We start from the raw sequence: 10093 nt of genomic DNA on the forward strand, positions 1-10093 counted from the left end.
CTGTTTAAACGAGCAGGCTTGAACTGACCCTCTTTAACGAGGCAGGCCTGAAAGAGACTCTTTAACGGGCAGGCTTGAAACGGACCTCTTTATTAACGAGGCAGGCCTGAAACTGACTTCTTTAACGAGGCAGGCCTGAAACTTTGGGGACATGTTTATGTTGTAACCCGATCACTTAATTCTCTCTCCGTCCACCTCTCTCCATCCACTTCTCTCTCTCCGTCCACCTCTCTCCGTCCATCTCTCTCTCAGTTGGTGTCCATTATAACAGATGAAACTCCTATAGAACATATGAGGAACAGATTGATGAAAGACAGAACATCGATCACCAGCAGCACCTCTGAGCTGCCACCGGCACACGTCCCACACACACGCAAGCCCAAACTAGCCCTGCTCCGAGAGGTCTTCGGGAGAGGTGTGTTATTCAACCGTCTGGTTCTGCTCACAGTCTTAAAGAATTATTAATATATAGTAACATATTTATAACATAACTCTGTCTCTGTTTCCCCTCCCCCCCTCGTCCTCGTCTCTCAGGGTCGGTGTTCTGTTGGCTGTTCCCTCTACATTCCAGTCCCCCCACCGTCGGTGGAATCAGCTACTCGGCTGTTCCGGATTACGATGTCTAACGTTCCCGCGACGTTCAAACAACATTCTGTGATAGCGTTTTAACATTCCTTCAACGTTGTGGTTACGTTACGGTCATAATATAATTAGGGTTGTCAAATTAATTTAATTGAATTCGTGGCCATTAGTTCATCGCAATTCATCACAATGTTTGACACACACACACACACACACACACACACACACACACATCCTCTCTCTCACACATTCTCTCTCTCTCACACTCACACACACCATAGCCTTCTGCCTGTGCCATCCAAACTGTGCATAGCCTAGTCAGTGGTCAAGTTATCAGGTTTCTATCCCGTTAGGTAACATTGACTAGCTAGCTAAACAATGTTGTTTGTTATCAAACCAAACAATGTGTTTAAAAACGGCCCGCGACATGCACACGAATCCGCGAAAGAAAGAAAATGCATATCTCCGAAATGATTTTGTCTCGCGGTCTAAAGTGATGTAGCTGTGTTGCGTTTTAAAAGGTTTCGGTCAGTGTTAGAAATGGAGATACGATTAACTTTTTTTTTTACAGCGAWAAACATGTCACCTTAAAAACACGTGAACTTTGACAGCCCTAAATATAGTATATAGGTTAATATCAGAGGTTACTGAAATGTTTGCAGTGAAATGTTTGGTTAACTAGCGTTCCCACAACGTTAGGGGATCATGGTAACCTTTTCAAAAAATAAGGATCCTTCAACGTTGTGTTTGCGTTAGGGTCAGGTCACTGAACGGTTACATATATGAAGTTTTTGTTACTGCAGTTTTGTGAAAGTTAGGGTTAGGTGTTGAGGGAAGGTTAGATGTTGAGGGAAGGTTAGGGTTAGATGTTTAGGAAGGTTAGGGTTAGATGTTTAGGGAAGGTTAGATGTTGAGGGAAGGAGTTAGGGTTAGATGTTTAGGGAAGGTTAGGGTTAGATGTGAGGAAGGTATAGTTTGAGGGAGTTAGGGTTAGATGTTGAGGGAAGTTAGGGTTAGATGTTGAGGGAAGGTTAGTGTTTGAGGGAAGGTTAGGTTAGGGTTGAGGGAAGGTAATGTTGACGGAAGGTTAGATGTTGACGGAAGGTTAGATGTTGAGGGAATGTTAGATGTTGAGGGAAGGTTAGGGTTAGATGTTTAGGGAAGGTTAGGGTTAGATGTTTAGGGAAGGTTAGGTAGATGTTGAGGGAAGGTTAGGGTTAGATGTTGAGGGAAGGTTAGGGTTAGATGTTGAGGGAAGGTTAGGGTTAGATGTTTAGGGAAGGTTAGGGTTAGATGTTGAGGGAATGTTAGATTGATGTTGAGGGAAGGTTAGAGATGTTGAGGGAAGGTTAGGGTTAGATGTTGAGGGAAGGTTAGGGTTAGGTGTTGACGGAAGGTTAGATGTTGACGGAAGGTTAGATGTTGAGGGAATGTTAGATGTTGAGGGAAGGTTAGATGTTGAGGGAAGGTTAGGGTTAGATGTTGACGGAAGTTTAGATGTTGAGGGAAGGTTAGATGTTGAGGGAATGTTGGATGTTGAGGGAATGTTAGGTTAGATGTTGACGGAAGGTTAGATGTTGAGGGAAGGTGTAGATGTTGAGGGAAAGGTTAGGGTTAGATGTTGAGGGAAGGTTAGGTTAGATGTTGAGGGAAGGTTAGATGTTGAGGGAAGGTTAGATGTTGAGGGAAGGTTAGATGTTGAGGGAAGGTTAGATGTTGAGGGAAGGTTAGATGTTGAGGGAATGTGGAATGTTGAGGGAAGGTTAGGGTTAGATGTTGAGGGAAGGTTAGGGTTAGATGTTGAGGGAAGGTTAGATGTTGAGAGGTAGGGGTTACAGTATAATGTTACAGGAGTGGGTATTGATACGATATTACTGATTATACTACTGATGTATTCTGACTTGTTACACACACACACACACTACCACATACACACACTACCACTACCACACACACCCTACCACACAACACACACCCTACCACACACACACACACTACCACACATACACACACACACACTACCACACACACCCTACCACACACACACACTACCACACACCACAACCCTACCACACACACACACACTACCACTACACACACACACACTACCACACACACACAGTCAGAATTTGTCTCAGTGAAGGAATCACTTGGGTTGTTGCCTGTGAGGAAAGATGAATCTGAGCATGATTTATTAATATAGGCTACTCAGCTTTCCATCTCTACCTGTGTGTGTGTTTGTGGCTAAACTTTTTACCTACCTACCGATCAGACCTGGGGTTCAAATACTTTAAAAAATAATTTTAAATGATTTGAGCGTTTGCTTCAGCTGCCTCGAATGCCAGATGGCCAGGGTTTGTACTTTTGGGACTTTTCTATTTTTTTTTTTTTAAGTGGAGAGCCTAATCAATCCCAGATACTTTTTATGAAATTATGTCGAATAGTATTTGAACCCAGGTCTACTACCTGTACTTACACTGAGTATAGAAAACATGGAACACCTGATCTTTCCATGACACAGACTGACCAGGTGAATCCAGGTGAAAGATATGACCCTCATTGAGTGTCACTTGTTAAATCCACTTCAATCCGTGGAGATGAAGGGGGAGGAGACGGGTTTAAGAAGGATTTTTAAGCCTCGAGACAATTGAGACATGGATTGTGTATGGTGTGCATTCAGAGGGTGAACGGGCAAGACAAAAATTGAAGTGCTTTTGAACGGGGTATGGTAGTAGGTGCCAGGCGCACCGGTTTGTGTCAAGAACTGCAATGCTGCTGGGTTTTTCAGTTTCCCCGCATGTATCAAGAATGGTCCACCACCCAAAGGACATCCAGCCAACTTGACACAACTGTGGGAAGTGTTGGAGTCAACATGGGCCGGTATCCCTGTGGAACGCTTTCAACACCTTGTAGAGTCCATGTCACGACCAATTGAGGCTGTTCTGATGGCAAAAGTTTGATGTAGTATGCTAGGTACTCAACATTGGAAGGTGTTCTTAATATTAGTATGCTCAGCAGTCAACATTAGGAGGTGTTCTTAATATTTAGTGTGCTCAGCAGTCAACATTAGAAGGTGTTTCTTAATATTTAGTAATGCTCAGCAGTCAACATTAGAAGGTGTTCTTAATATTTAGTATGCTCAGCAGTCAACATTAGAGGTGTTCTTAATATTTAGAATGCCAGCAGTCAACATTAGGAAGGTGTTCTTAATATTTAATATGCTCAGCGGTCAACATTAGGAAGGTGTTCTTAATATTTAGTATGCTCAGTGTACAGGTGTATTTTATGTGTTCTATTCATATGAAGGGGAGATATGGTGTTCGTCCCAAACAGCACCCTATTCCCTATTTATAGTGCACTAACTACTAGAGTACCATTTGAGACGGCTACCGTTAAGTTGATTTTAACAACATGATCAGGGTACTGGTTTGCCTCTTGGTTTTATGTTGAAACGTTAACCGTTTTTATTTATTTATAACGATATTGTTACTGGCTGCGTCCTTGTCCCCAAATGGCACCCCTTTATTCCCTATATAGTGCACTACTTTAGACCAGGGCCCTATAGAACCCTATTCCCTATATAGTGCACTACTTTAGACCAGAGCCCTGTTCCCTATATAGTGCACTACTTTAGACCAGAGCCCTATGGAACCCTATTCCCTATATAGTGCACTACTTTTAGACCAGAGCCCTATGGAACCCTATTCCCTATATAGTGCCCTACTTTAGACCAGAGCCCTATGGAACCCTATTCCCTATATAGTGCACTACTTTTAGACCAGAGCCCTATGGAACCCTATTGCCTATATAGTGCACTACTTTTAGACCAGAGCCCCTACGGTGCATTCTGTAGGGAATAGGGAGCCGTTAGGGATACAGTCTCGTTTTTTTTAAATCTTGATTTTGTTTGTTGACAGCGGAGTGGAATGTATATATATGTGTGTACAGAGGAGAAATCATGTTTCATGATGACGTTTACATTTTATTAATATATTGATATTTACTGTGTGTCTGTCCCAAATGGCACTCTTATTCCCAATTTAGTGCACTACTCTTTAAAGGGGTTAGGGTGCCATTTGGGACGTATTGTGTGTATCTCTGACTGTGAACTACAATTGTTTGTGTTTTATAAATGCTGCTGGGACTACTGCATTATGTGGAAGTAAAATAAAATATTTAAATCTGGTATTTATTTTGTGTGAGGAGTATTTGAAATGAGGGTGTTTTTTTTAAATGAATGTTTTTTTAAATATTTTCCTAAAAAAAGGGATAAAAACATTTTTTTAGCATTTTGAGATTTTATCTACATCGGGTAGGAAAACTCTGGTCCCGGAGTTCCTCAGCCGTTTCATGTTATAACCGACCTGGAAGACCAGGTGTGTTGAATTTAGGCAATCACCGAACTGARCAARTAGCTCKGTTGGTCAGGTGTGGTGCCWAGTTGGAACATCATACCTGCAGTACCTGCAGCGCGACAGGAACAGAGTTGCCTTCCTCTGTCACACAGAGTAGTGAGGAGGAGATGCACGGACCCTTCGTGTCCGGAAGTCATTGTAGCCAACGGCGTTCTGTAGAGTTGCTATTTTCTCGAGTTTTCTTGTGTGAATTAACTCGTGACATTCCTGGATTACTCATTATCTTAATAAAGTCCTGATTTTAATCAACCAATACGATAGTCGTTTGATTATTTTTTTTATGTAAAAGAGGTTGGTGGGGATAGGCTGCCCGTTGTCACAGTRCCAAGACCAGTCCGAAACGTCCAGCTATAAACCTACTCCAATGACGCCGGAGGATCTCAAAACTGACCTTGGGATCTGCGTTAAGTAGCAATGCTATCCTTCGCCGCAGTCGTCTTCCGACACAACAGATCGAACCAGTCATAGCTACTGAAGTTTCTTCGCAGATCATTTCTTAGTTTCCCGATTTGAGTAACACTTCATTTTAACGGGTCCTTTATTATAGAGTAATTACACAAGTATCGTAGTTAATTGTAATAACTCAACTTTTTTATTTAATATTATTAACTGTAATAACATGTAACTAGTGGTAGTGTCAGTTGTTTTAATTAGAGGTGTAAAAACAAATGCTTCTTAACTTGCTCATTTGTAACAAGCAGGTTTTCACTAAATGCACAATTTTTTTTAAAGGTTTAGTTTCTTCTCAGCTGCGTCCGATTCAGTAATAACGGGCACAAGGTTGTAATCGCTTGTGGACAGATGCGCTGGGTGTCTGAGATTTAAAGTTTGGAGGCTATAATGTACCTACCTGTGAATAAAGACTCTTCAAAATCTCCACTCGGTGTTGTTGCCAGCACTTGCCCCCCCAGAAAATGTACCATCGGGATCAACTTGGTTTACAAAATCAGAATCAGATGTACAGAGCTGTGAAAAAGTATTTGCCCCCTTTCTGATTTTCTCTATTTTTGCATATTTCTGATACTGAATGTTGTCAAATCTTCAACCAAAACCTAATATTGCCCTTTCCCACCTGGACAAAAGGAACACCTACGTGAGAATGCTATTCATTGACTACAGCTCAGCGTTCAACACCATAGTGCCCTCAAAGCTCATCACTAAGCTAAGGACCCTGGGACTAAACACCTCCCTCTGCAACTGGATCCTGCACTTCCTGACGGGCCGCCCCCAGGTGGTGAGGGTAGGTAACAACACGTCTGCCACGCTGATCCTCAACACAGGGGCCCCTCAGGGGTGCGTGCTCAGTCCCCTCCTGTACTCCCTGTTCACTCATGACTGCACGGCCAGGCACAACTCCAACACCATCATTAAGTTTGCAGACGACACAACAGTGGTAGGCCTGATCACCAACAACGACGAGAGAGCCTATAGGGAGGAGGTCAGAGACCTGGCCGTGTGGTYCCAGGACAACAACCTCTCGCTCAATGTGATCAAGACAAAGGAGATGATTGTGGACTACAGGAAAAAAAGGACTGAGCACGTCCTCATTCTCATCGACGGGGCTGTAGGTTGAGAGCTTCAAGTTCCTTGGTGTCCACATCACCAACAAATGATCATGGTCCAAACATACCAAGACAGTCGTGAAGAGGGCATGACAAAACCTATTCCCCCTCAGGAGACTGAAAAGATTTGGCATGGGTCCCCAGATCCTCAAAAGGTTCTACAGCTGCACCATCGAGAGCATCCTGACCGGTTGCATCACTGCCTGGTAAGACAAACTGCTCGGCCTCCGACAGCAAGGCACTACAGAGGGTAGTGGCTATGGCCCAGTACATCACTGGGGCCAAGCTTTCTGCATCCAGGACCTCATATCAGGAGGTGTCAGGAAGGCCCTAAAAATGGTTAAAGACCCCAGCCACCCTAGTCATACACTGTTCTCTCTGTCTACCGCACGGCAAGCCGGTACCGGAGCGCCAAGTCTAGGTCCAAGAGGCTTCTAATCAGCTTCTACCCCCCCAAGCCATAAGACTCCTGAACATCTAGTCAAATGGCTACCCAGGCTATTTGCAGTGTCCCCCCCCACCCCACCCCTCTTTCACACCACTGCTACTCTCTGTTGTCATCTATGCATTATCACTTTAGTATCTCTGCGACATGTACGTACTACCACAAATAACCGTGCCTCTGCCACATTGACTTCTTATATCAAGTACCCCCTGTATATAGCCTCCACATTGACTCTTGTACCGGTACCCCCTGTATATGCCTCCACATTGACTCTGTATCAGTCCCCCTGTATATAGCCTCCACATTGACTCTGTACCGTAATACCCTGTATATAGCTTCCACATTGACTCTGTACCTGATACCCTTTATATAAGCCTCCACACTTGACTCTGTATCAGTACCCCCCTGTATATAGTCTCTCTATTGTTATTTCACTGCTGCTCTTTATTACTTGTTACTTTTATCTCTTATTCTTATCTCTATTTTTTGTAAACTGCATTGTTGGTTAGGGGCTCGTAAGTAAGCATTCCACTGTAAGGTCTACACCTTTGTATTCGGCGCATGTGACTAATAAAATGTTGATTTCATTTCTAATTATAACCTGATGGTACCAGTGAATGTAGTTGTTGTAACTAGAAACTGAATCTATTGAACACTTAGTCTGTCATGTTTTATATAGTGAAGTGTTCTGGACTGATGTCAAACTACATCTTGGCAACGAGATGCATAGAGCCATTGAAATATTTAAGTTTGACATATTATTTTTACTACACTGATTCCACAATTGAAATGTGAGTATGTCGTAAATCTCTATATTTATTAGGGACATTTTTTTCATACACAAATCAAAATGTAATTTTATTAGATCTGATTTGGAAAACATTTCGAGTCATTAAAACGTTTAACAAAATGTATTTGCTACATGTCTGTATTTCAATTGATATAATGTGGATTTGAATTGTTATATTTAATTGTTCTCTTCCTTATTGCTTGTGGGAATCCCTCTGGCTGTTCTGTTTTTTGAAGAAAAAAATAAAATATATATATATATATATATATAATATTTTTTTAAACCGGCCTGGTCTGTTTTTCAAGCGTTCCCTGAAATCTCGCGTTGTTGCGCCCCGGTGAAGAAGCCGTGGCTGTACATTGAGCTGTAATAAGTGACCGTATGATGCGTGGATGTGGCGGGCAACAACAACAAACCAATCACTAGACGACTTCCGGCCTCCCGATTTATATTGAGGACGACAATTGGTTGAACATCCCGTCCATCACCTGCGTAATGACTAATGAGTCATGTGACAGAGTGTTTTTTTGTTGTTTGTTGCTTCCTTCTTCCTGGTTTCCGTGATCATGTGAATACTTCAGCTAACTAGGTTCACTCAGTCGTCCCGGCCATACACACTACCCCGGTTTGGGCACTCGACACCCCGCTACAGCCTGCGCTGGTTCCCAATAGCTACGCTATGTCGGATGGAGAGCGTAGCCCYTTGCTTTCGGACCAGCACGACGGGACGAACGGTGCTTCGTATGGCTTTCCCCAGAGGCCACAGAGTGAGTAACTAGCTATAACAACAGCTGGCTTTGGCTATGTTACTTAGCTGGCTAGCTAACAACAATAGCTAACTACCTAGCTAGCAACAGTAGCTAACTAGTAGCTAACTAGCTCGCTAAGGTCAACTAGCTAGTTTAGCTGGATGCACTATAAGCTGTCTAGCTAGCTAGTTTATTAACAACTCGGCTATTTACTGTTTTTTCCCCCGTAGCTACTAGCTGGCTGAATAGTAACTACCTAGTAGGAGAGGGTATCTATCCAGCAATAACAACTGATTTCACTTCCATATTCTATTTCTAGACAGTCATGTGTACTCAGAAGTGAAAGCTTTTGTGTGAACGAATCATTCCTCTTAAAAAAAAAATGTATTTCCTGTCATACCCTCTCTCTGCCTTTCTTCCCGTATTCCCTCCTCCTTCTACTCTGCCCCCCCCCCAAAAAAAAATTACCCACCTCTCTCCTTCTGTCCTCTCATTCTGTTGCTGATCAGGCTAGAGTCCATTCTGTTGCTGGTCTAGGCTAGATCCATCTGTTACTGATCTAGGCTAGAGTCCTTCTCTTTGCTGGTCTAGGTAGCTCCATCTGTTACTGATCAGGCTAGAGTCATCTGTGTGATTTTTTTCTAGGTGGCGATGGAGTCCAGGCTGAGTCATTTCTGTTGCTGTCTAGGCTGGAGTCATTCTGTTGCTGATCAAGGTGAGTCCTTCTGTTGCTGTCGGCTAGATCCATTCTGTGCTGTTAGGCTAGAGTCCATTTCTGTTGCTGGTGCTAGGCTAGGTCCATTCTGTTGCTGTCTAGCTAGATCCATCTGTTCTGGTCTAGGCTAGAGTCCATTTTTCTGTCTAGTGAGTCATTCTGTGCTGGTCTAGGCTAGAGTCCATTCTGTTGCTGGTCTAGGCTAGACGTCCTTCTGTTGCTGTCAGCTAGAGTCCATTCTGTTTGCTGGTCTAGGCTGAGTCATTCTGTTGCTGGTCTAGGCTAGAGTCATTCTGTTGTGGTCTGGCTAGAGTCCATTCTGTTGCTGGTCTAGGCTAGAGTCCATTCTGTTGCTGGTCTAGGCTAGAGTCCATTCTGTTGCTGGTCTAGGCTAGAGTCCATTCTGTTGCTGGTCGTAGGCTGAGTCCATTCTGTTGCTGGTCTAGCTCGAGTCCTTTGTTGCTGGTCTAGGCTCAGTCTCTGTGCTGGTTAGGCTCGAGTCCATTGTTGCTGTCTAGGCCGAGTCCACTCTGTTGCTGGTCTAGGCTAGAGTTCCATTCTGTTTGCTGGTTCTAGCTTAGAGTCCCTCTGTTGCTGATCGAGGCTAGAGTCCACTCTGTTGCTGATCGAGGCTAGAGTCCATTCTGTTTGGTGTGTCAGGGGTATGGATTGTCAACTGATCGTGTGGTGTGTTGTGTGTTGGTGTGTGTGTGTGTGTGTGTGTGTGTGTGTGTGTGTGTGTGTGGTTGTGGTGTGTGTGTGTGTGTGTGTGGTGTGTGTGTGTGTGTGTGTGTGTGTGTGTGTTTTGTCCAGTAAGCGTGTCATGAACTTGGGT

General features: G+C 43.6%; 2 protein-coding genes and 2 long non-coding RNA genes across 4 annotated transcripts in view; all 4 read left to right on the forward strand.

Annotated features, from left to right (window-relative positions):
- Positions 1-1434, forward strand: part of zgc:77880 (zf-DHHC domain-containing protein) — a 10532-nt gene extending 9098 nt beyond the window's left edge. Inside the window, exons 5-6 of the mRNA XM_024140898.2 lie at positions 253-415; positions 535-1434. Coding sequence (XP_023996666.2) covers positions 253-415; positions 535-626 — 255 coding nt within the window. The 3' untranslated portion in view covers positions 627-1434. The remainder of the gene's footprint in view (positions 1-252; positions 416-534) is intronic.
- A 2262-nt stretch (positions 1435-3696) lies between these two features.
- LOC139025165 (uncharacterized) lies at positions 3697-4774 on the forward strand. Its single transcript, XR_011476623.1, has 2 exons — positions 3697-3742; positions 3783-4774. It is a non-coding gene; the product is annotated as an uncharacterized lncRNA (long non-coding RNA).
- Positions 4775-8203: 3429 nt separating this feature from the next.
- LOC112073639 (type I phosphatidylinositol 4,5-bisphosphate 4-phosphatase-A) overlaps positions 8204-10093 on the forward strand; it is a 9677-nt gene continuing 7787 nt past the window's right edge. The window contains exon 1 of the mRNA XM_024140896.2: positions 8204-8561. Within this exon, the coding sequence (XP_023996664.1) occupies positions 8474-8561 (88 nt within the window). The 5' untranslated portion in view covers positions 8204-8473. The remainder of the gene's footprint in view (positions 8562-10093) is intronic.
- Positions 9420-9907, forward strand: LOC139025166 (uncharacterized). The gene is made up of 3 exons (XR_011476624.1): positions 9420-9466; positions 9572-9709; positions 9867-9907. It is a non-coding gene; the product is annotated as an uncharacterized lncRNA (long non-coding RNA).

Source organism: Salvelinus sp. IW2-2015, unplaced genomic scaffold (genome assembly GCF_002910315.2).
Source record: "Salvelinus sp. IW2-2015 unplaced genomic scaffold, ASM291031v2 Un_scaffold2327, whole genome shotgun sequence".
Classification (NCBI taxonomy): domain Eukaryota; kingdom Metazoa; phylum Chordata; class Actinopteri; order Salmoniformes; family Salmonidae; genus Salvelinus; species Salvelinus sp. IW2-2015.